The 25866-nt window shown below is 50.8% G+C and overlaps 5 protein-coding genes across 5 annotated transcripts; 2 read left to right on the forward strand and 3 right to left on the reverse strand.

Moving 5' to 3' along the window:
* Window positions 1–2427: 2427 nt before the first annotated feature.
* On the reverse strand, window positions 2428–7622 carry STI1_2 (Hsp90 cochaperone; the record flags this gene model as incomplete). The annotated part of the gene is made up of 13 exons (XM_071057709.1): window positions 2428–2924; window positions 3026–3116; window positions 3177–3287; window positions 3348–3653; window positions 3732–4174; window positions 4226–4621; window positions 4680–4992; window positions 5047–5100; window positions 5169–5297; window positions 5375–5389; window positions 5445–5480; window positions 5563–7388; window positions 7472–7622. The coding sequence occupies 13 exons, from the start codon at window positions 7620–7622 to the stop codon at window positions 2428–2430; spliced, it is 4368 nt and encodes a 1455-aa protein (XP_070913810.1).
* A 3942-nt stretch (window positions 7623–11564) lies between these two features.
* MFIFM68171_02288 (uncharacterized protein) lies at window positions 11565–12448 on the reverse strand (the record flags this gene model as incomplete). The annotated part of the gene is made up of 4 exons (XM_071057710.1): window positions 11565–11790; window positions 11842–11881; window positions 11990–12149; window positions 12218–12448. The coding sequence occupies 4 exons, from the start codon at window positions 12446–12448 to the stop codon at window positions 11565–11567; spliced, it is 657 nt and encodes a 218-aa protein (XP_070913811.1).
* An 18-nt stretch (window positions 12449–12466) lies between these two features.
* On the reverse strand, window positions 12467–12890 carry MFIFM68171_02289 (uncharacterized protein; the record flags this gene model as incomplete). The annotated part of the gene is made up of 2 exons (XM_071057711.1): window positions 12467–12479; window positions 12535–12890. 2 exons carry the CDS (start codon window positions 12888–12890, stop codon window positions 12467–12469), a joined length of 369 nt encoding a protein of 122 aa, XP_070913812.1.
* A 1105-nt stretch (window positions 12891–13995) lies between these two features.
* MFIFM68171_02290 (uncharacterized protein) lies at window positions 13996–15975 on the forward strand (the record flags this gene model as incomplete). Its single annotated transcript, XM_071057712.1, has 1 exon — window positions 13996–15975. One exon carries the CDS (start codon window positions 13996–13998, stop codon window positions 15973–15975), a length of 1980 nt encoding a protein of 659 aa, XP_070913813.1.
* Window positions 15976–23460: 7485 nt separating this feature from the next.
* MFIFM68171_02291 (uncharacterized protein) lies at window positions 23461–24651 on the forward strand (the record flags this gene model as incomplete). The annotated part of the gene is made up of 5 exons (XM_071057713.1): window positions 23461–23634; window positions 23692–23728; window positions 23785–23852; window positions 23918–24294; window positions 24369–24651. The coding sequence occupies 5 exons, from the start codon at window positions 23461–23463 to the stop codon at window positions 24649–24651; spliced, it is 939 nt and encodes a 312-aa protein (XP_070913814.1).
* Window positions 24652–25866: the final 1215 nt, after the last annotated feature.

Raw genomic sequence — 25866 nt, forward strand, 5'->3', positions numbered from 1 at the left:
GTAAACAGCTGATGTGAGTATAAATTAAGTTGTTCCAAAAAGTGGCTATCTCTGAGATGTGGGAGCCCTGTAATATATAACAGCCGGGTAATCTGAGACGAATCTGGGCAAACGGAATTTCCATTTTCGTTGGTAGTCCTGAGCTGGGGTGAGCTGTGGATGATTGATCTGAGCTTTCCCTGATTCTTCTCTGAGCTAGGGGTTATTGCGGCTACTGCACAGTCTCAGAGGCCTGTTTCTAGTCCCCCCGGCGAAAAGTTTCCTGTCGATGGAAAGGAGGTGGGGAGGCCGGTGTCAATAAAGGATCCAGGTTCCGGGGTTACCAGGGCTGGTCTATATACATGTTTGCCCAGTTCTAGGCACGAAGTTATACCACCGTAAGCCTGATTCTCGGCCTACAAGTCATGTACTCACACTCAACATATTTATTGCCAGGACAAAAATATAAATATAATTTTGTAGTTACTATATAGCTAGCCGAGATCACTTTGAAAACAACATTACAGTACTCGAAAAGACTTTCACTTATATAGAGTATCAGTGGCAGTGTGATGAAGCATATATATATATGTGTGTGTGTGTGTGTGTGTGTGTGAGAACCGCTAGGTAGGGTCAGCATTAGCATAGGCCGGGAGCTTTGAAGCTATAGTACCAGCAGGATTCTAAAAAGCAACAACAGTACTAAGCCAGAAGGGTATAGATATTATGTCAGATAAGCGTCGAATGAGTATACTGAAATGGTGTAGAAACACACGTCTACGCCCACATACCCATCAAAACAAGGGGGAGGACAAAGGCGGCCAAATGCCAGACAGACAAGATAGACCAGACAAGGCAGACGACACCACCACAAATTGGGTCCCTGCAGCCTAAACAAGGTGAAGACAACATGTGCAGATAGAGCTCCCTCTGATCAGAGGAAGATCGCTTTGTACGTAAAGAAAGCTCGTCAATTGAGCCTGCAACAGGTGTAGAAAAGAGTACTGAATTGATTGTCCTGTCTAAGGAGCAATGGCCCGGACGGCCCTACTTATGGTGCAAAAGAAAAATTTACCTACGGCAAGTTCCAGCCCCCGGGGTGCCATCCTAGTAAGTGTGTTCCTCTGGCCAGAGGGATACTGTCTTCTGGGAACAGTTTCCCCTAACTCACTACATAGATTCGATTTAGTCCTCTAGCTCTACCTCGATTAAGATGTAGTTGGGCTATCTATATACTAGATATCCTTCTTGTAAGTAGTAAGTTTATACGTAGGGAAATACCAATCAAAGTAATGTATTTGTAGAACGTTATAAGCTAATATCTAGTTGTCTAACAAAACTGTACCTACGGGCATGTCGTAACGATAGTATAGTGTAGGTCCTTCTGCCTGATCGGATATCCGAGCTGCTGTAGCAGCAGCGTATGGAACCTGCTATCGTATTGTAATACTTTCGAAAACGTATACTTTCGCTATGGCAGGAATATTATTAATATATATACTATATCTCCTAGAAGAGATTTCTTTAATCAATTTTATAAGTATCAACAAAGAAAGCCGGTTAATTGGTCTATACTACGTGAGCGGCAATACGATAGAAGCCTAACTATATACCGTAACTCTTGCTTAGACTCTTCCATCAAACTCGGTCTCATTCCTGAGCATCTCCACGGCCACCCCACGCTATATACAGTGTATACATCGGCCGAACTGTCCTCGGAGGTAGCTGAAAACATCGTCGTCGTCGCACGTCGACCTTAAAGACATACTAAGCGGGAAACTGAATAGGGAGGATTCCCGCTGTTACTCGTTCTGATGAAGGCTAGAAACGGCCAATGTAGGCGTAAACACTTGTTTGACAGGACCGAGTTTAGATTGTTTTTATTGGGGGATAGACATCCTAATTGTATTACGCGCTGTAGCTGGAGGACGGCTGAACTGGTTCAAATAGCACTTTTGGGAAGGCCCTGCCTTGCCTTTGGTGCTACAAAGGGGGTTATGATGATTTTGCAATTATACCTCCCGTGCGTTATATCTGATATCCCTTGCTACTTACATGAATCTTTTTGTTCCTGGAATTTCCTGCAGTGCCAGAAATCACACAACATTATACGTTATAGGTTATACAAGACAACTTCCGGAACTAAGTTCTGTTCCATGTGTTGGATAGGATAAAGATCCGATTCGAGCCTGCTGGTACTAATTGGTAACAATCACGCGTCGCCAGCATCACCAATTCAACGTTCGAGAATTCAAGATTACGTCCTTTGCCCACTAAAATCAACTCTCTTCCGGAGGTATTGATGGATGGTGCTCTTGTGTGTCTGACTATTTATATCAATGTTACGCCTAATTTGAACCTCCTTACAGTGAGTGGGTCAGAGGGGGAAAGGGGACCGCCGCCATGTCCAGAGTAGCAATTCAGCAGATTCTGGCCAATCTCGAACACTCAAGGCTTCTTCTTGCGCAGTGAAAAAAGCCCATTGTGCCCCTTTTCCTCATCCGTAAGAGCCCGCGGCTTCCTCGGCCTTAACAGAGCCGTTACGCCCCGCGGTGTGTGCCCAGGAGCCGCTGAAGCCTGGGGTGTGATGGCACCGCCAGTTTTCATCTTTCCCTGCTCCTGTAGGGCAGCGGCGGTAAGATCTTCTCTGGAGGTAGTTAACCTGCGTAGCACGTGGAAAACATGATGCTTATGCGCTTCGTCTGGATTGTTCTTATCGTCTTCTTTGCCATCATCATGACTGTTCGATGTCTTGAATGGAGCGACCACGGGACGAGGAGGAGAGGTGTAGTTGGTATTCACCGGCGGCTTTTTCTTTGAGGGATGGAAGAGAGACTTTTGAACTTCGCGGAGGAACTCTGACCATGATTGAATGCTCTTCTTCTTGACCCAGAGCCAGAGGAAATACGCTGCGATGGGGGCGAGGGTTATTAATAGGCAGCTGACTGCAAATGTATGTAGATGGTTAGCCAAACCTTCTTGTTAAACACGGGCAGCTCCCTGTGTTGGGTTTCAATGGTGGTGGTTACAGAGGTGGTCTTCTTACCGCAGGCCAAAGCAACAGTTGACGGCGAAATGTCCTCCGGGAGACCGTCGATCTTCACGGCTAGTAGAGCTACAACCCAGGACATTGGGGTCTAGCAAAGAAAGACGTGTTCAGCACATGCGCTTTGTTCACATAGACTGAAATGACTCACAAAAACGACCGTCGCAATGGTAAAAACAAAGAGAAGACTGGACTGCTCAGTGGTTGATATGGCTTCCTCGAGATTTGTCTCTCGCTGACGGAGATCGAGAAGGGTTGTGATCTAGTTGTTGCGAACCGAGTTAGCTAGACGTATCTGCAACGAAGATCTTTATCTACATACCCCTTGTTGTACCCTTGTCGCGTCCTCTTGAAGCCTTTTAAAATACTGAAGAGCGGGGTGCGAAAAGGCGGTTTCAAAGCTCGAGTTGCTCTTCGGGGCCACTTTGCCGGATCGCTTGGCCGCTAGAAAATCGATGACGATTCTCTCTTGATCCTGGAAGACACGGGTGATCATACCCAGCTCGCCGATTATGTCGTTGATCTCAATGAGCTGGTTCATCTCCTGCTTGACGTGCTCAACAAAGTTCTCGTTCATTTTGTTGATGCTGTGCTCTAGGTTCTTATACCTCGTAGTGATGTCGTTTGACTTGCAAAGGGTGAAGGTTAGTTTAGTTTTGACCATGTTTAGAAGGTCTCGCTCTGCATTTGGTGTCAAGTTACGTACGATATCCGCGATGGAATTTGCAAAGGCGTCGCCATATGTCATGGGCTCAAAGAACTGAAAGGTACTCTCGGGGAAGTGAATGCAGGCGTGGAAGATGTTTCCGATTATCTTGATCATTGCGCCAGGCTCGATGATCGTATCGGTGGCGGGGGAATTGACATCCACCGAGGCAGGATATGAGCCTGGGCTTTTCTGGAGACTTTTGATCTTGTCATTGCCAGGCTGTGCGTCTAAATCTAACTGGGGGGGTAGATCGCCGACAGTCGAGAGGGCAGCTGAGATTTCGGGGCTATTTTGCTCGAAGTTGTTTTGGTTGGGGCTGAATACAGGCGTTTCGGCAAATTTCAGAGTGCCGTCATGGATCATTGTGCTTAGAATCGAGTGTACGAGAGTCTGCTGGTTGTCTTTATCCCATCTTTCAGGAAAAGTCGTGATAATGTTCTCTGGTTGAGCTGTTAGTGTGGCACAGTGTTAAAAGGATTCGGGGGGCATACTCTCGTCTATCTTCCATATCCACAACTGAGGTACCATCAAAATTCGGGTTCTCGCCGAAGACATTGGATCATAGCCGGTTCTTGGTCGCTTGCTTGAGGCGATAGATGGCGTTGATGTTGTGCGATGTACTGGGGGCATGCGATGGGGCTTGGCTTCTCCCTTCGGCCTATCAATGATGGGATCAGCTGCAGCGGGTTTCTCGCCAGAAAATGCAACTCGATGGCCAAATGTCATGCTAGAATTGCTGGATGTTTTTAGCAGTTGTAGAGGCAACTTTAAATTCCCTTGATGAATTTTTGCCTCGACCGATTTGGACTCTCCCTTTTGCTTTGTGCCCACGACCTCCTCCGCGGGCTTCGATATTTCCGCAGAGTACTGCGGTGCCACGGCGTTTGCTGTTGTTCAGGTTAGCAAACGTCAAGAGAGCTAATATTGCAGCTGGCAGCCACCAACCTTTCTCTTTCTCCTTGCGGGCCAGCGTGGTTTTGAGGTACTTGAACAAGACTTGGTCGTCGTTTTGTTGTTCAAGGTCCTTGTCGGTCAAGGATTCGATGTAAGTTTGATCAAGACTCCTCGAGGCATGGAGCCAGGATGAAGGGGAGTATAGCTCTTGCAGCATTTCCATGTCTTGGAAATGATTCAGTGCTCTCACGAGTTGCTGGTCTGGTTCCTTCTTGTCCTTCGTGTCTTCTTCGCTTCCTCGTTGACCTGCTTTCTTCATTTCGGCTTTGGCCGGGTTGGAAAGGTCAACGTCGATGATCGGCATCTGCGACGTCTATCAGCCTCGAGGCATGTTAATCACCGTTCACGGGAAACTCACCACGATGGAAAGCATTTCCCCTGGCTCAAATGGATCGTCTGGTGGTCTCTCTCGCTGTGACACCTGAGATTAGCAAAACCCCTTGTTGTAACCCGAAAGCTTGTGACTCCCGGTAGTCATACCCTGAAATGGGGTCGGCGAAAGGGGAAGTCCCTTCCCAGTTGATAAAAGGACTTTTGTATAAATTTCGTAGTCTTTCTGAATTGTCGGATAGGACGCTGATCAACTGCAAAGATCCTTTGAATGAGGTCCTGGGTTTGTCAGCATGATACAATCATCATATTTCGGAGTCTCCGGTTTCCAACCGGACGGAAAGAGTCAGGCATACCTCAACCCACTCAACCTGTTGGGGGTGTCAGCTGTATACACGAATTGAGGGGGCAGTTGGGTGGACGCACATTATTTGCCGGCAAGTGCACCCATCGTCGTTGGTTCTGTCCCCACTTGTCAGACTGTCGCCTCACAAAAGATGATGGCTTCTTTCCGGGCGCTCTTCGCCTGATGGCGCTTGCTTACCTTTGTGCCCGCCAAGCCATCTCCGTATACCATATCCCAAACACTGACTCGCTTATACCTCTTATTCTCAGATGGAATCCATAAGAGAGACTTGAAATTGGTACAAGTGCGTTCAAATTTTCCCTCTGGGTCAGTTGGTTTTGACTTTGCCCGTGTGATAACTTCGTCTCGGCCTTGCTGACTCTTAGGCTCGAACTTGGGATTGTCGAAAAATGCAACCACGTCGTCGTGCCCTTCCCGTAGAGCTACCGACTGTGGCGTCTCGCCATCGTGAGACACGACTATCGGGTCGGCATCTTCAGCAAAGAGCATAGACACAACGCCAAGATGCCCGCCCTCAGCCGCAAAGTGCAGCGGCGTGTTGTTGTATACGTCGATGGCATCGCAATCCGCGCCATAATCTAGCAGTAGTTGCGCAACCTCTGTCTTGCCGTTTGCGGCCGCGAGGTGGAGGGGCGTTCTGTCTTCAAGGGTCCAGGCATCCACAACTGCGTCTCTATGCTTGAGGAGGTTTTTGACCACATCATATCTGCCATGTTCGGCGGCAATGTGAAGCAGCGTCATGTCGTCTTTGTCTCTGGCTTCGCTGCTTAGACCCATAGGTTCCAGTACGGAGCTGATAAGGTCCCAGTTTCCACCCTCTGCGGCGAAATGGATGGGAAGACGACCTCGACTGTCCTTTGCATACATGTCGCTCTTGATACCCAACTTGGAGTGCCAGTCGATAAGTTCCTTGACTGCATCGGGGTTCCCGCCCAAACAAGCGGCATGGAGTGGTGTTCTGTCTTCGGTATTTTTGGCGTCAAGCTTGGCCCCTCCACCAAGCAGGATCCCGATGGCTTCGACCATGCTCCCCGATGCCGCCAGATGAAGTGCTGTATTTCCTTGATTGTCTTTGCAGAGAATATTTGCACGGGCGCCTATGAGTTCCTTGAGTACGGCAGTTTTGCCTTCCAAAGCGGCTAGATGCAATGGTGTTAGGCCGTCTTTGTCACCGAGGTCCAACTTCACTGTCGAATGATCTGGGATGATTTTAGACGCCTCCCGAGGTACGTTAGGATCGAGCAAAGGCGTCTCCTTGAACTTGGCATCTTGGGCGACTCTAGGGCGGCCGAGGAGCTCTTTGCTTTTGTCGTTGAGGTCAAGGAAGGCTTTGACAGTCTTGATGTTGTCTCCAGTTGCCCATCGCACGGCAACAGAGAGTGGTGTCCATCCATCGACGTCTTGGGCATTTACATCAGCTTTCTTATCGAGAAGTGTCTTGAGAAACTTGACTTGTCCCTCGGCAGCTAGGAAATGCATCACGGTCCAGCCGTCGTCGGTCTTCGCGTTGATGTCTTTTATAGTTTGAAGAAACTGCTGGACGACGGCGTCGTGACCGTTTCTCACAGCCCAATGCAAGGGCCCCCACTGCTCCGTGTCCTTGGCGGTGTTGTGCAACTCTGGGTCGGCTTTCAGCAGAGAAGAGACAATTTCTGAGTTGCCGTTTTGGGCCGCAAAATGAATAGGGCCCCATTTGCCACTTGTTTCGGCCGCCACGTTGGCCTTGGCTTCAATAAGGGCGTCAACAACGCGATGATGTGATGATTGGCAGGCAAGATGGAGTGGAGTGTATTTGCGAGCATCGGCGGCGTTGACCAGAGATTTGTCTTTAGCCAGTAGCCACTTTACCAGTTCCACTCTGCCATATTCTGCTGCATAATGAAGAACGGTTTTCTCGTACGGGTCTCTCTTTGAAATCAAAGCACCATGCTTGGTCAGAATCTCAATGATAGTGTCGTTGCTCGTATGGTCGGCCGCAATTGTTTCAAGAAGCTCAGCGAACGCTACGAATTGGAGAACTTATTAATTTAATCGGCTCAACGCGAAGGAGTACAGCACCGGAATTTCATCTTGTATACAAACACACCTTCGTTGAGAGTGACAATGGGAGTTGGGGCGGGGTCAGGCTTGGGGTGAGGGTTTGCGTCAAGGTTTGCGTCGGGGTTTGGATCGACAGAATTGGATATGGTGGCGTCTGAGGGAACCCTTGAGGGCTCCGGCGGGGAAACCCCTGACATGGCTGAAGAGCATGTATCTATGCGGATCTGTATCCGTAATTATCAACAGAACGTCGCCGTGTACAAAGTAGAGGAAGGAAAGTAGAGGAAGAAACGCAGAAAATGAATTCCTTATGCTTTCCCTCCTAACCTCCTGCGCTCACGCAGAATGATTAGACGCAATCGACAAGTGGAGGAATGAGGCTCTGGTTATTAATTAGGTCGCATTGCGTGCTGTTGTGCAGATATTGGACATGGCCGAGATAAGCCGTTCCAATCAGCGTGTACGAGGCTTTCGAAGTGGTCGAATCCCAACCAATCCACGCGCGAGCACGTACTTCCATCGTCAATCTTGACCGTAAACAGAACCAAGCCATTGCAGTGCAACATGCACATGAACTTAAACGAGCTTAGCGACTTGTCGTTGGTGTCAGGTTCTCACCCTCATCAATTAAGGGGGTCTCGCGCGGTTCCAGGCGCTGAAAAACGGTGTGTCAATTTCAACCAACATATGGGTTAGGGTTAAGACGGCCGTATTAACCTTCAACTGCAACACTGCATTGCACCCACCACCTCACATTCTACATTTCCGACCTCGCTCAAAAGAATAACCATTGAAGCGGGCGTCTTTGTTGCGTACAGTTCATAATTTATGGTAAGGGCCTTTCCGCGATTTTCGTTCACTTCTCAGTCAAGCCATATGGTTGTTTTGGGCAGCCACAAACCTGGTCACGCTAATCCGTAATCCGTCATGGTTCGTCGATTATGTTAGGAATAGGGGTCGTCTCTAGTAGCTACCGCAGTCAACCGCAAACTATTGTTGCCTTCTGTTACCCTGCCTGAAACACATGTGGCGCTCGTCGTATCGATAGTGGCCAATCGCTAGTTAAATGGCGATGGCTCAGATATGCACAAGGACCCTAGAATCAGTCAATAAGGTAAGGTGTGTAATGGGGTAATATCATTGGTTTAAGCGAGATATTTTCATCGATTAGACTTTTAGTCTCAACACGCGTTCTCACTTGGCGCAAGCGGGGCGAAACTGCAGCGCCACAAATGGTTTCCACAACCGAGGATAAATGAGTGTGGGGTGCGACAAGCTTCATGGATCACAATGCTGTGATTCCCTGCTTTTTCTGCCCCAGCAGGATGAGCAGCATGGGTTGACGTATAACTCACTTCCCCCACACTCAAGCAGCAGTGCTCTGAAAGGCCACGGGCGCTACTACCAAATCGTCCACACCACCTGTTCAAGCTCTGACCTGCCGCCTCCCTCAACGTCTCGTTCGACTGGCCTTCGACCGTTTCGCTCTACTCTCCAAACCACAGCAGAGCCAGCAGCCCATCTCCGACCCTTCACTCAGGTTGGCTTAATGTGTGCGCACTGAAAACCTGCAGACAGAACAGCACTTCCCTACAGCTCCTGGTTGCCCCATTGCCTCTTTTCCCCTACAAAAGAGTGTTGCAATTTGCACTCATACAATTGGAAATGGGTATTGAAAAATATATGGCCAACCACATACCGCAGCTATAATTGTAAATAGATACAGAGCTAAATCGGTATCTATCAACAAAAGACCCTTAAATTCGTCCTGTGCAGCCTGGAATGATTATGATTATTGATCGCAACAATGCCAATGGAGTGTTAGATAGAGACCGATAAAGACCATAGGACTTTAGATACTCGCTTGTTAGTAAGCCGTTGGACAGCGAAGTTCTTATCAGCAAGTAGCACGATTTCCGTAATAACGTGAGCGGCGTACACAACGTACATAGAATAAGAGCATACAGTACCTGTGTCGATTGTTCTCTGTCTAGACTAACATAAGATTAAATATACAAGTAATCTATAGTATATTAATGATATTAGAGGCTTAATAAGAAATTCTAGGACGGACAGCCGAAGGTTTGCCAGACCAAGGGGTGCAGCAAGCTGTCTAGCGAAAATGCCAGGAAGAAGAGCAAGACCTGCCAGACTGAGGGGTGCGGTAGGCCGTCTAATCTAGGGAACTATTGCAGATCATATCGGGACAAAAATTCAAACAAGACCTACCAGACCGAGGGGTGCAGTAAGCCGTCCTACCGATATAATTATTGCAGATCATGTCGGGTCAAAGACTCGGAGAAGGCCTATCGGGCCGAGGGGTGCAGTAGGTCGTCTGATCCAGGGGACTATTACAGATCATATCAGAGGATTAGGGAGAAGGACCATACACCAACGTCGTACGATGATAAAGTAGGTAAGGAGTATAACAGGCTAAGGGAACGCACTCCTTAACGTGATTGTAGGTAGCAGAGAAGGTAGGTCGGGAATAGGGCCGGGAGGTTATACATCCGCTGAGGTAGGGAAAACTGTCCCCAAAAGACAGTAACCCTCTGGTCAGAGGGACACACTTGCTAGGATAGCACCCCGGGGGCTGGAACTTGCCGTGGGCCCATTTTTCTTTTTGCACCATAAGTAGGGCCGTCCTGGCCATTGCTCCTTGGACAGGACAATCAATTCAGCACTCTTTTCCACACCTGTTGCAGGCTCAATTGACGAGCTTTCTTTACGTGCAAAGCGATCTTCCTCTGACCAGAGGGAGCTCTATCTGCACATATTGTTTCGACTGCTGAATAAAATGAGGAGGCGACAGAGCTCCTCAAGCTGCTTTAAGCAGCTGGTGCACTACTTAAGACTGAAGACGGCAGCGAGGACAACGTGTAGGCGCATTGGTCGTATAGGCAGATGTCGGCTACGTTGAGTGCGCGCAAAGCGCGCACGACAAAGGCAATAAACTGGCACACAGGCACAACAACCACAAACGGGACGATTGAGTTATAAAAAGAATTGGAGCCCCAGAGTGCCATACAGTCACAATCACGTAAGTAAGGCCTGTGTTAGCTACTGTGGCACGCAAAGGGATCTTAAATTCTATCTCACCCTTTCGTTGTTGTTAATATTCCTTCTCAAAAATCTACGCTACCGCAAACCTCCTGACTCCCACCAAGGTTGCTGAACTGATCAGTCCCCCCACACCCCTACTCAACACCGTCACTTGTATCCCAGCCCCCCACCTCCCAACCTAACGTTTTCCTCCTGATCTGGACTGACACTACACAAGCGGCAGGCAAATAGCGTTTAAAGGCAACAGAGGCTACATGCTAGCCCTGGGCTAACAGTATTTCAGCCCCACCGCCCTCTCCCGATCTCTTGCACATCAAGCCTCCCAACTTCCATTGATATGGGCTGCCAGAGACTGTGAAGCGGCCGTGTTCGATAGTGAGATACTCCTTTCGCTGCTGTGTCACCCTGTCTCTGCGAATCAGGACTTAATCCTTGGAGCCCGGGTCGCCGGCGAGGTTGATCCGAAACTTGGTGCGATGGCACTCGGAATCGTAGACGTATGCTTCGTGTACCCCCAAGTAGAGGTTAGGTTGGCAATGTTTCCGGATAAAGAAGCAGCCGCCAATGACCTAGTCTAGGTCTATGACCGAGTTGGAAATGGGCACAAAGCTTGAGTGGTGGTCACCGTTGGCTAACAAGAAACTACTCACGACCTGACGGAACTTCCCTCTGCCTCGCTCTATTGAAACGCAAATGTCTAGTTCATACCTATGCGTGCCCAAATGAGCATCTCGTCGTCAGCAGGAAAGGCATGTCAAGCAGGTTTATAAGAAACAGACTTACCTGGAGAGTTAAGAACTTGGAAGTGGGGCGAGGATCCAGCTAAGCCCTTATCGAAGAGGCTGTCTTGTAATTTATAGTAGAATTCGTCGGTGTAGAGCAGCCGCTGTCAGGGCTGTCCTAGTGTTCACTCGTCAAGAATGTGATATTGGAGGCTACATAGACACCTCACAGGGCATTAGCACCGGCACAACTACAAACCCCACTAAAATCTGGGGAATAAAGCCCATATATAATTGTCCCATGAAACTCCCTCTACCCTTCACGTTCTCATGCAGCTGCAACCACATGTGCCTTTAGTCCACATCCTCCGCCACTACACCCCTCTTGGCCTGCCACTCGACGTACCGCACCACGCCCGTGTGAAGGGAGGCAAAAAGGGCCCAGAACTCTTTCCTCTTCTCAGGCGTCACTGGTCCAGGGCTAAGCCGCATCGGCCAGGGCTTGACAATAGTATGTTTCTCCTTCATTTCCAGGCCTGTTTCTGCACCCAGCTGGCCAAAATCGAACATATCTAGATACCTGTTTCGGGTCGGTCAGTTGTTCAAAGCAGACACATAGAGGGGCACGAACAGGTTAAAGAACTTTTCAATATCCCACACCATCTCCCGGGCTGACATCAAGGTGAAGATATATATCCCCACGTCAGCAGGTGACATAACCAAAGGCGGAGGTAGGTACATCTTTAGACGGTCCACTTCTTATTCAATCAGGGGCTTACTTTCCTCAGCGCCTAACAGAATGTATATCTCCTTCGCCGCATTCATGAAGGTCATGATCAATGTCGCATGGGGATTGTCGGCAGGAGACTGGAGGAGGGGACCGAGACACACTGCTGTATCTTGGAGGCCGAGGTAACAGCAATCGGCAATATTTGAGGACTGGTTGAAAAATAGCCGTGTCAGTGGATTCCACCGAGAAAGTAGCGAATCGGGGGTAGAGCACATACATCAATCCGGGAGAATTTCGTGCCGCCAACATAGGGGGCAATGTTTGTGGCGTCGGCCTTGGTCAGGACGATGGAAACAGGCGCATTGTGCAGCTTCCGGTGAAAACGGATGAAGAGATGCGTAAGGTGGTAGTGGAGCATGCCGTAAATGTCATTGACTGCCAGCCCGGGATAGCCAGCCTGGACCTGCTTATGGCACCATCCAGCCCTCGGGTCCGCGTCGTCCATCATAGGCCACTCGTCAGGCGTCTAGCAGAACGTCCTGCGAATTGTCAGAAATATGCCCAGGGAAGGGAAAAGAAAGGAAGGGAACATACAGGTTCGGAATCTGGAATTCGGCCCTGGCAGCTCCCAGCGGAAGTAGAAGGCCATCCTCACGAAACTTCATGATGCTAACGCAATGGGCGGGCTCCTGAAACAGGAGGTGGCGATGGACGTAGTCGATACGCTCAGGAGCGCTGACCACGGTATTCCGTGCCTTTTGGGCAGTTGCCTTTGTTGTGCCAGCAGGGACGTCAAAACAAGAGAGCAAGTCATGCCAAGCGCTCTTGGTGAGGATGAGGCGGATGTTGGAAGCCCCATACTTCCAGGTCTTTCCAAGAACGGTGTTGGCAGACCTATCAACAATCTTGGTGCAAACGTCTTGAAAAAGAGGCTTGATCTTGTTTTGCATCGCGTCGAAGCATGCTTTGGTTAAAAATGCCGAGTAGAAAACATGAATGGCAGCTAGTAGAGTAGTAGTTGGTAGTAGAAATAGTATACGTTTAGTCATTCTTAACCGGATAGTAGTTAGGTTCGATAGGTTAGTAGTTGAAGACGGTAGGGGATTCTCCTAGTGCTAGCATTACTAGTAGCTATAGAAACCTTAAAACACTTGTCTATTCATTTCCCAACTCTTAAGCCACTTCTCGTCATCGACGATCGTACAGGCAGTGTTTTCGACCAGGGCTTAGGTATAGTCGAGGTCGGCTTTAGTAATACCAACAGCATTTAGGTAATAGGAACGGACGAATCGTAATAATTGACAGGCTCGGAGCTATCGATCCACTGGCTTGTTAGACATTACTCGTCGTCGACGCATACATTGAAGCAGGCATCGACGTAGTCAACGATAGCTCGTACAAGATACTGACTTGCCTAGCGTGGTCGAAGACCGACCAGCATACGTTCCTTCGCGATAGGAATCGCGAGGTAATGTACTAACTGGTTGCCAAGAAGTCAATCTCGGCGACAAGGGCGTCAATAGTGACGATTCTGGTTGTAGGCACCAGATTGTCAGCAACGGCCAATGATGAGCTGAACTTTTATTGATTGGTGATGATAGTTCCAAAGTACCGTCCTAGACAGTGACTTTGCCAATATTTACGCTAACTGTACTAAATGAGGTTAAGTGGGCCTTGCCAAGCCCACTGTTGCGACACCTCTAGAAAACTCTGTTCTGGCGCACATGCCCCCCCCCCTGGGGATCAACCACGCTCCTTAGCGTGTTGCTAATGTGAGGCCCCTCATTAGGGTAGGACCTCCGCGTTTCTGCCCACCACCATTTGAGCTAGCTTCGGCTCACGGAAACCTCTTCCGTGAACCACGCATCATACACCACACACTAACAGATCGCTTGCGTAATCCCACAGATAATCCAACACCTTCCTGCTCTCTTCACCAAAACTCAATATCCGTTTTACAACTTTCCCGAGCTCTTGTCTGTGGTACGTATTGTGCACGTCGAATCTCGGTCTTTCACTTATCATCCTAATGGATAGTGCATTTAGTTGCTCATCATGGCCTTCAAGCCATTCCCATCGCCCCCATCGTCAGACGACGAGCGTCGGAAGCGCGCACGCCTTCGTCGGTCAGAGGCTACATCTTCCGACTCCAGCGACGCCGGCGAATTCACGATCTTCAATGTTCATCATCGAGTTGCAGCACCTACACCCCGCCCACTGCCCCTGAGCGTGGAATGGGATGAGCAGTGTACATCAATTGATCGAGAACTTGGAGCCGCCACTCTGACGAATGAGGCGAGGCGAATCCTCTCATTTGAAAGGGTATCGGGAGTTGTCTCAGTCGAGCTTGTGTCGAGAGTTCCTTACATTGGGACCGATGGGCCAACGATGGGCCAACCAACCGTCTTGATTGTCGCACGCTGGCTGGACGAAGGCTGTTCTGCTATATGGGAGCGTGCGGTCAGCAAAATCAAGAAGTCTGTCGATTCGAAACGCGTTGAGAACGGGAATCTCGGAAATATCGACATCGCCGTCGAGATGATTGCTGAGGAGCACAGTCGACCAAAGTATATCTCGCCTGTGTCCGCCGAGCTCCTCGCACGTGGGATGGAGACGGATTGGGCTCTCATCAAGGACAAGGTCGCCAACATCATGGAGAGTTATCCGGCCACGGCGGGCCATGTGACGTCCATCCAGCTCTTCAGACTAGGCTTTTCGGCAGACGACGACGAGAACCCGGACACAATTTATGTGTCAGTCGACTATGAATGCCTCGAGACGAAGTGGTCCCCTGTCGTTGAAGAAATCAAACAATTTCTTCGCCAGATCACCTATGCCGACTTGAAACTCCATTTGGAGCACAATATTGTCGAGCAATGCACCTTCCCCTTGGCACCCAGCCGTCGCAGCCCTGCGGAGATTGAGGCGCGGCAAAGAGAGATGAGACTGGTGCCAGAGATCCCGTACCAAACCAGGGTGAATTTGGGAGCCGATATTGGCGCGAGCAACTACTTGACGGGAAGCGACGGCAACCTCTTTTCCCCATTGGTCGGAACTCTGGGCTGTTGGCTGGAAGTCAAGACCCCCAGATACCCTGAAGGAGTCACGCTCGCACTCACAAACTTCCACGTTGTCCGCCCCGCCTACGACGGCTTCCAAGTATTCGTCAATGACAAGGGCGTATCTCGAATCGGGGGACCGAAGAAGGATTCGCAACTCTGGAACGTGGACGGGAAAGGAATCAGTCCCGACGCAAATGCGCCCATGATTGAGCACCCGTCCCGTATTAAGCACAATCATGGGGTCTACAACCGGGAAAGGTTCATCGAGAGATTTGGCGTGAGCTCGCCGTCCGGGGCCCGGGCCAAAGAGCAACTCGACGACATGGTTGCTTTTTTTGATAACGGCCGCCATGTTTTTGGCACGGTTTTTTGCGCATCTGGCTACAAGAGGCGTACAGCGAACAACGGCCGTTTGGACTGGGCCCTGGTGAAGCCTCTTGACAAAGCCCGGATTGGAGAGAACAGACTACCCACCCTCACAGCGTGGACGGAAAAGTACGACGCAAATTCTGTTGATCTCCTGCCGGAATTGCCGACAGACGGTGGGCTTCTCCAGGAGCCCACGGAGGACGGGTTGAGGGGACTTGCTCATAGCGAGCTGGTCTACAAAGTCGGGGCCACTACCGCCATGACCCTCGGCAGGTTCAGTCGTATGAAGTCTGATGTAATGATAGCCGAGGATAGACACGCCTCACCGGGACTTTCGGAGGAGTTTGCGTATATTCAGGCTGGATCCCTGGTGTCAAATTACGAGGGCCGCCCTGCATTTGCGACCCACGGTGATTCCGGGTCGGTTGTCTGGGACAAAGAGGGCCGGGTCGTGGGGCTCTTGTTTACTGGACAGACGCCTCAAGGAACCGCGGCGAATACTCTTGCATACGTCACACCGATTCATGACGTTCTTGAGGACATCATGAAGTTCTCCAAAGGAGCGATCAAGGAGATTCGTCTTGCGCCTCCGCCGGGCGACTAGAATATCGATTGCAGTAGGTAGCTCGGTAGCATAGGTACACTTGGGCAACACTTTGGCTTCCAAAGGGTTTCCGACAAGGCTGATTTAAGAGCTTTATTTCTCGAAATTGTCGGCGTTGATATGATACCCAATTTTGGTCGTCTTGTCGAGGAGGCGGTGTACGACGCGGACGGTATTGCTAATATCACCCGAAACCTGGGCCGTGTTAGACGTCTTTGCGATGAGCTCGGCTCCAAACCCTAGCACGTCGACTAGTGCTTTCCCGACCCCGTCTAGAACTATGTTAAATAACTCGCCAATATTGGGATCCTACCCCATATAATCTGTGGACACCAAATGTCTACCCGCCGTCTGCCAGCCGTCGGCTGGCTGTTGGGAGCGGCACACAGCAGACCAGGGTCGTTTCTTCGAAGGAGAGACTCTCGAGGGCGACTCCATCTTCTCTCTTTCCATCCGGGCCCCTGTAACTGGGAATATGCCGGGCGGGCCTTTTGCTCTTATCTTCGTTCTTTCCTTATTCCTGCCCCGGGGAGGCCCCCGTAGCGGCCTTATGGCGGCAGTGATAGACATACGTTGCGGAAAAGAAGCTTACTTGGGCATTCTATATTTATCGCCTTTGTGTCTGTAGGTCTAATTAGCGTTCGAGATGGTGGCCGGTTTGCTGAGCTTGAGCCGATAGAGGGAAGGTATTTTTAACTGATGTTTTTACTACCAGAGAAAGCACCAGACACGGCCCCTGTTGACAATGGCGGCGTAGATGGAGCAGCGGACGTCAACGATGGGTCGAGAAAGATGAACGAAGCAGAAGAACCGCTCCCTGCTAGCGAGGCCGCTGAGGCAAGCCTAACGGAGGAGATGACGCCGGGTAAGACCCAAGAGAATGGCGAGCAGCCCAAAGCCCCTCCGGCTGTTGGCACGTCCCCTGCTGCTAGGGCAGAAACGCCTAAAAGGCAACCAGTACCAGCAATACAGCTGAGAAAGCCGAGGAAGGAGCTATTTATCCTTGAAACCGTAAACAAACTATCTCGACCAGGTCATGGACCAGGCAGAGAGGCCAAGGCCCTATGACATCGAGGTTGTGGATGCCTCCTCGGGTAAGCGCATGGCGGTTTTCAAGAATCGTGACAACAATGAGCCACGTCCTATGATCCTCAAACCGTCAACTTAGTTTTCTCCGTCGGCAGACTGAAGTGAAAGAGTGGCTGCAGAGCCGTTAGGACAGCCGCCGCGGGCACTAAGCATCTGCGGCTGGAGAGGACCTACATCGCAGACTTAGCCGCTCATCCTCCGGCTGCCCCTGAACGGGGATGACGAGGGCGGCGGACTCGGTGCCATCAACAAGTATCCCGAACGGCCCATTGCGGTTAGCCTGCGAGGTTGGTTCTGCGAGGTTGGCTCGGCAATGCCTACAAGGCATCACAGTGGGGCTAATTAGTACGGGGTTCTTGACGACGATATCTACAATTTCGACGAGACTGGTTTCCAGATGGGTGTTGCAAGCACATCTAAATTGGTCACTAGATCTTACCGACGCAACCGACCTGTCGTTATCCAGCCGGGAAATCGAGAGTGGACAATTGTTATCGAGTGTGTCAATGCATCTGGCTAGAGTGTTGATCCGATGATCATCTTTGAAGGAAAAGTCCACATTTCATCACGGTACGATGGCTCAGTACTGCCAAAGACATGGCGTATTGGAGTTAGCGATAACGGCTGGACAGCCGATGGGCTTTACCTTCGAGTGGCTTCAAGAGGTCTTCGAGCCATAAACTCGAAACCGGACTGTTGGTCGATATCGGCTTGTACCCGATGCCCCTCCGACGAGAAGATGCCGGTGTCGTACTTGATATCGAAGGTAAATATGATCAACAAAGTGTTCGAGTCGGCGACGTCCTTTCCACGGACGTTAGGCGGCTGTCACCCCCTAACCCTGCATCTTCCATCTTGCAGTGCAACCCCCCATCCTCGTCACCAGAGCGCACCTTGCGTAACATTTTGTCGAGGGTAGTGATGAGCTTAAGGTATTGAACAACAGAAGTAAGAGTGTATGCAGTTAGGTGTAGGTGCGAGATGTTGAGGCGAAGACTAAGTGAAGGCGGAACTATTCGTTTTTGAAAGGCGGGGACCAATTTGGCCATTTTAATGTATGGGACCAATTCTGGGCTTGCTCGGCTAAGATTGAAGTAGTTGTGCATGCTGCGGCGCAGCCTTCCGGAAATGATTCTTAAGGTAAGCAAGCCTGAGCAAATCCTGAGCCAATCCTGAGCCGGGCCTGAGCCAATCCAGAGCCGGGCCTGAGCCGGGGTGAGCAACGTCACAATAGGCGAGGTAATGAAAAAGGAAATTTTATGTGCCCAGATTCGTCGCACAAAACAGATGTTGTTGGGGTGCAAGAGACAAGCCAAATCAAGTAGCTTGCTGATTTGCTAGCAGGAGGGAATTAGCCGGACTGATTTATTTTCGTGAGACTTTGCGAGCCCAAGACGTACTAACAGTGAAAAGGCAAGCCCCGTGTTTTCGGGGCGTGGGTAGGCCTTAGTACATCTGCCATATATAAGACTGCGTCAACTCGATCTGCCACTGCCAGAGGCAGCTCATCTACCCCGCACTCTCAGGTTATTGAGTCTGTTTGTGATTGGATTTCGGCATACCTCGGTAAGCTAGTACATAACTGGCTCTCATTAGGCAAGTATCCCTCAAATTCTCGCCATCAAATATACCGAAGTCTCCTTATATACACCGGCATCCTATCTTTAGTATTTGGCGTCCAGTCGCTAGTCTGACCGATGACCATCCATCATCTTTTCGGTCCCCTATATCTTCTGTCGCTTGTTTTTAGATCCTATCTCTACAACCTCACTCAGTTTAACCCACTCACATCTGCTTATCCCACTTATCCCACACATATCCAGGCCCCACCTCCCCAACCCCAACCGCTAAAGCCAACTAGGGAATACGACGAAGTGTAGGCTTGTAGCCTCTGCGATATGACCAAGGTTACCCGGCATAACAGAGACTCGGCCGCACCCGAGGTTCATTACTACCTAATCGCATCGGGCAATCAGGGCCATCGAGGACACGTTGTTCCGCGACGCGCTCAATAGGGACCTGGGTGGCAAGGTCCTTTGTATCGAGGTAGAGCCTCGGGGCTGATGAACAGCTTCCCTTGCCTCGTCATCTGGCGCATCTGTGATTATACCGACTCGCACAAAAACGATGATTGGCACAGGTACTCGGCGGCCGCCGCTGCCGCATTCGCAAAGGAGCTTCTAGGCTACATTCAACTACGCGATGTCGCCGCGGAGCCCCTGACAAGAATCGTGGTGGACGACCAGCCGCTGATCAACGAGGAACACCCCAATCCGGCTATAACGATGCCATTTCTCACCCCGCCGGCCAACAACAACTCACAGGGAGCACCTCACCAGCAACTGACATCCCACCGGCGGCCAGCACCCCGCCGGCTATTACCCCGCCAAGCAAGCAACTCATCGGGATCGCCTAATCCTTGTCCCACCCTGAAATCGGAGGTAGGAGGCGGTTAGCAGAGTTGTGGAATAGTCCCGGGGAAGTCTGGACACGATGGATTAAATTGGTGGAGACCGTGACGAAGTGGAGTAGGCTGTGCCTATGGATTATCAAGAGCCGAGGTACAGCACCATCTTGTCAACTCCGCCATCCCGGCGGGTCCCGATACCACCAGCCGACTATGGCGCAGTGCAACCGCGTGCTGGACCACATCCTGGAACTGCAGTCTTCTATGCACATGGATTGGCTGAAGACGCGGCCCGACTAGGAGCTGCCCGATCTCCCAGAGTATCAAATACCTTCTGTCGTGTTAGATGCTTACGTCACGAGCTGGGGGCGAAGGAGGAGAGAGGAAATGGGGTCGAAACACTCATGAATGACGATTGCTAGATCATGAGGGGAAAGAAAGGAGATAGCTGATTCAGAAACGGAAATTTGATTAATGCTTTCAAACAAGTACCAAGTGCGGCTCTATCGACAGGCGCCACGCTGTGTGTCATATGGTTTGACCGGTCCGTGCCTTGAGCCCAGCGACTTCGGGGCTCCCGATAGTACCTTGCGTCAGGCTCTCACCATCTCTGCCAGTCAAGATGTTGTCAAAATTTCCAACAGAGCCAAAATAGTTGTTGCCGTCAATTGTCCCTCCCACAAAGTGAAGCGGAGCGGTAGGATCGAAGAACGCAGATCCAACGAAGTCCCACTTAGCGAGAGACCATTCACCGGGTGACCGTCTTGTATCTGCTCCAAACCACTGGCCGATGGAATGACTTTCGGTTGGTTGAGTCGCGAAATAGTTGTTGCTGAAATAAGAGGGTGGGTTAAAGAAGCCGGCAGATGAGGCCACTGGTTCAGAAGCCGCGGATCGTGTCTGTGGTATGTTGATGGGGCCACTAATACCGCAGCAATTTAGGTCCGTTGTTATCAATAACCTGTCTTGTCGTATCTCCAACGCATATCGGTCAGGCCTCAAGGGCCCAGCCTCCGTTTCGATGCCACCAACAGGGGCCGGTGCATTTCTAGCAGTTCCTTGGCGGAGTGGAGTTTCCTCTCGGGCGCAGGCGGGGCCAATCCGGTTGGGCAAGATATCCTGTAACGTGTTCCTAATGGTCGTTTGTATGAGGTGAGAGAGATCATCATATGTACCAAAAGGTTGAACCTGGGCTTGAAGGCAACCATTGACTTCTTCCGCAATACGAGGACCTATTAGCTCCGAAAACTGTTCACTATACTCTTCAGTAGTGCCCATTCCTTGGAGAATGCTACGGAAGTTAATTCCGTAGTCTAAGTGTGAAGTGTCCGTCAGTGCCTAGACTTCAGGCAGGCAAGCGGACTTACACGGTGATGGGATTGGTTCGACGGAATATCAGGGTAAGGATATGGTACATCCAGATCCAGCGTGCTTTTTCTTCCATTCCCTTTGGCCGCCTTCTTAGTTCGTCTTCCTGTGCAGTGTTGATGCGAAGTCGTTGATCTTCCTGTCGGGCGGATCGGACATCACACTGGTCTTCGGTCTTCACCCGAACGTGATCACGGAGCTCTTTGGTCATTGTTAAACGACTCGGAGCACCTCTGGCATTGGAACTTTATCCGCCCATGACGTCGGAAGACTTGCTCCCTAGATCCAAGTGTTATCCTTCTGTTGTGTAATGCGGGTTCCGTTGGCGGCGACAAACTTACTTTACTTGGCGGGTGCTTTTCCAGCCAGCCCCACGGCAGAAGTCGTCCACATCATCCCCAGTGGGGTATTTCTTGTGGAACGGACATGCAAAGTTTGCAGGTGACAGCTCTAGCGTGATACCTTGTTTCTTCGTTCGGCCGTCTTTGCGTCTGCCGGTGTCATCATCGTCCTCTTCGTCCCGCCCGAGCTTTTTTTTTGGATTTGGTCTGCCTAGTGCGCAACCATGGGTGAATCTGTGAGCCGTACTATTCCTGCTGGAGCGGAAGGGGAGCCGGTTGTTTCGTGCCAGGGACTGTTCTGCCTTGAAGGAGTAACAGCTGGCATCATCCCGGCATCCATCAGCTTCTCTTTGATTCGAGATACAACATCACCCTTGATCCAGCGCAGCATCGCAACAAGCTGGTAGTCCAAAATGGACATCGGGCTCCAGGATTTCCGTATCGTCTGACTCCGAGGAGTCCGACGTGCTGTCCTCGAGTTTGCTGTCATGGTCATCAGATGCTGTCAAGGCGCCTAACACGGAAGTTGAGGTATTCAAACATCCGTCGGATGGTTCTTGCGGGATGGCGGGTCGCAAATACTCGGCTTATGCGTGGCTATTCTACCTACAGACTGTTTTCCGATTGGAATATGACTTCTTGGAGGGAGTGATTTCCAAGCTCGGGAACTCGGGATGTAGTGATTGCCACCACGATATCGAAGCAAAATCGAGCTGTCTGGAAGGATACGGATTTCAACCACGTCCTGTGACGCAAGACCTAGAGCAATGTGGCGCCCTTTACCGACATTGGCATCTACCTGGCTGAGAGGAGTTCAGTGTGTCGTTGCAACTGCGCCGAAGTCGAGATCAAAGTGGCTTGATAGCGTCTCGACGCCAACGATCACGCGCTACATGGCGCGTCAGTTGAGGATAGAATTGACTGAACCAACTGCAGTCTCCCGTAGGCGGCTCATCTTAATGGTCCACAGGGCGCGGTCCCTAAGCAACATGACTTCGCAGGCCGTGTTAAGAAACTGGGCTCTGGTGGTGGGAAATCCAAAATTGGGCCCGTGAGGGGATGGAGAAACCGGCGAGTTACGGCCATCGCTTGACGCTCCCAGTAAAAGTCAGACGAATAGAGACTCATAGTTGCGAGCGCAAGAGCTTCCGCAAGTCTTAGACTCATACGTGTCGTCCAAGTACCCCCAGCAACAATCGCCAAGTCGCTAGTGACCTGAAGCTCGAGGTCAGTGCCCGACGGTCTCTTGTCGATTTCTATCTCGCTGTCGCCTCCTTCAGTGCCTTCTTGGTGTGGGAATGTTTGTGCGTCTCGACGAACGGCGGGGTCTTCCACGCAGGCCTTAGGGTTTACAGGATCTACTGTACTACCGCCGGCATCGACTAAGGAATATTGGACTTGGGGTAACAGGTATGGGAAGTAGTACCAGTTGAACGAGGATAGGAGTTTGATTTGGGAAGATGGGGACTAGTGATGCGGTTGTGGACTCTTCATAGGTTGGGGTAAAGGGAGATGACAATGTATAGTAAAAGTCTAGGTAGGTTTCCATTCACAATTCTATTTGCTCTTACAGAGCGCGCCATATTAATACTAGCTCTATATGATCTTCCTCGATAAAGCAACTGTAGAGGGGCGCTTGGGAGGTGCACCCAAAGCGATTCTTCGAGCCGTAGCAGCTGAAATATTTTTCTTAGACGGAACTCAACGGTGAGAATATCTCTCGCGGACGAATATACGACCTGGCACAAATGCCTAGCGAATCACGCTGGGTTGCGAATATCCAGAATGCCCCCGATCTGACCTAATTAGTGAAACATTGTCGAACGGCGGCTGCGCTAACGGACGCTAGTATGGAAGGGTTAGGTAAGGTTAGTAGCGATCGCTGTGCACAACAAGCACATGATGATGATGATGAGCGCCCAGTGAGGAGAAGATTGGCAAAAAAGGCCGTTTGGATTTCGAGCTTAGCTCGTTGCGCCGAGGATGGCGTCACGTCTGATTGCGATTTTCGCGGCTTTGGATCAGAAAAAAATCAGTGGTTTTCTGTTACCCTTTTGGGCCTGTCTTTGGTGCTAATTATAGCTGCACGGGGTAATTGCATCCATCTCAACCTGAGATGAAGCGTGACAGGATATTGCCGTCAAGATCAAGGAAAGTTATCCCTCATATATTGACCCCGTCCCACTCGGGTCCCACCTCGCGCGCGGGCGACTGGAACCTCAGCCATCCAGCATTGGCGCTTCCCTCGGAGGTCATTTTACAGGGTACAGAATCACGACCATGTCGACAGTTTCCGGCCCCGCCGCGGAGACCCAGTCGAAGCGCGCGGCAATCATCGCCATCTCCGTGGCCTTCCCCACATTATCGTCGCTGGTGGTGTCGCTACGGTTGTATACGAGACTTCGCATCCTCGGGGTGACTGGGTCAGACGATTGGGTGATTGTTGCCGCACTCGTACGGACGTTGCGCATCTCTGTCATAACGCACTCTTCCAGCTAACGGTTATTCCAGCTTCTCGCCATCGGGGCTTCGATCGAGATTATTTTGGGCAAGTACACCCAGCCACGTCCAGCCTCGATATTAGCATTAATGGCGGATTCGCAGAGGCGAATTGGGGCTTGGGTCTTCATCTGCAGGCTGTGTCCCCGGATATGTTAGCGGAGCAGATGAAGGCATGCCCCTCTCTTCCCTTCCTGCCTGGTACGCCATGCCTCCAGCGTTGCTAATACTTCCCCAGGAGCTCTACGCGTCTATTATTACTTACAATCTCGCGAATAACGTGGTCAAGATGTCCTTCCTCCTCCAGTACCGTCGCATTTTCGGCATGAGCAGCTTCGTCGCTGACTCCATATGCCACTGGCTCTTCATCTTTGTCGCGGTCTGGGCTGTCGTGCAGGCCATCCTGCTGGGCATTTCCTGCTTCCCGGCCGCTGCCATTATGTCAGCGATGGCGGACAAATGTCTCGACACCATGCCCGTGTGGTACTTTTCATCAGTTCTTCACGTCGTTACCGATTTTCTTATCTTCCTCATCCCACTGCCGTGCGTGTACCGCATGAGCCTGCCGAAAAATCAAAAAGCTTTTGTCTGTTCCATCTTCTGTCTAGGATTCTTGTGAGTGCCATTTCACTATCTCCACTAGCCTCGTTGTCACGTCCCGGCATGTCTCACACCTTGATACGGTGCAGTGTCTGTATAATCTCTATCATCCGCTTGTGTTACCTTCGTATTGTGTTCACAACCGAAGATGCACCGTGGGACAATACCGAGCTTACACTCTGGTCCGTCGTCGAGCTTAACTGCGGCATCCTATGCGCCTCTCTACAGACGCTGCGGCCACTCTTGTCTAAATGCTTACCGGGCATAACCTCTGGTAGTAACAATAACTGCCGTGTGTTATATCACGATGGCGGTGACACAGCCCTTATTAACTATTCGCCCCCAACATTTTCCAGACGGGGACATCTATAGTGGCCTGGTTATATGAGGCGGAATTTAGACACTCACGATTGCTGTTATTATGCGTGGCTAAGCTGCGGTGATATGCGGCTGATTGGATCTGAGCGCTTAAAGTAGTTGGCTGGACTGTGGAAGAGCGACTTTGTAATGGAACTACCCTAGTTCCTAAGCTATTGTTCTCGCCTCTCCGTGCTGCTATATGGGGAAACCGCCACCAAACCGGAGCCTTTTGGACTATGCGACTATCAAGCAGGGGCAATCTGAGGTCATGGACTGCGTTGACATTGACGCTTACCGGGACCGAACTCTATGATGATGCCACGGAGGGGGCTTCCGACATGATACTTTCTAAATCACTCGTGGCTGAGTCGTCCGCACCCTGACCTAGATCGGTGCATGGGATGTCAATGGCATAGTCCTTGAAAGGGGGTATACTCTTTACATCACCAGAATGGACAGAGCTGAATTCAGAGTCGATTATCTCGTCGATATCCATGGCGGTATGATCGTAATACGGAAGCTCTCTGACGAGCCCACACCGATGATAAGCTCCCCGTTGTCGCTCGAGAGAGACTCCGTGATTTTGGGTACGGGTAGGGGTCTTCAACCCGCAGACCGTGGGTCGCCAATTCGTCGGCGGAAGGGACGGACGCTGGGACCTACTCCCTCCACAGGGAAAAGAACTTCGAAGTCCTCCTCATCGCTTGAGACTGTCGAACGTGTTCTGGGTTTTGATGACTCCACCATCCTCTGGCGTCTCTTCATCGCTCATTGCCTGATCAGGAACTCCCGGTGCTCGACCTCATCCATATCGGTACTTGATGTGTCGCTGCAACTGAGATTTCCGAGGCTGATGAGAAGTTTTCCACCAACCCCCTGGGGACCCCGGGTCTCCGACCAGCTAGTTCTATCCGATTCGGCACCCCTCAACTGCACATGGGCGGTCGTCGCCATCAGCGGAACCACTAAGTTCTTCAACTATAGGAAGTGGTTGTGATGTGCTTAGGTAGTCTAGGACTGTACCAGTCCGGGCGTTCGGCGCTGACACTGCCGGATCGTCCTGGCCCGACCGTTAATGTTCAGTGGCCGACCACGAGGGACTGGCTACCGGCTCAACATCTGAGTCCAGAATTAGCGAGTTGTTGTTGGAGACGGTAACAAAGATGGGCTTGAAGCCGGTGTTATACCAGGCCTCTCGAGTAGGGGGATTGGCGATCGCCCCTGGAC

This window comes from Madurella fahalii, assembly GCF_045866475.1.
Source record: "Madurella fahalii IFM 68171 DNA, scaffold_1, whole genome shotgun sequence".
Taxonomy (NCBI): Eukaryota; Fungi; Ascomycota; class Sordariomycetes; order Sordariales; genus Madurella; species Madurella fahalii.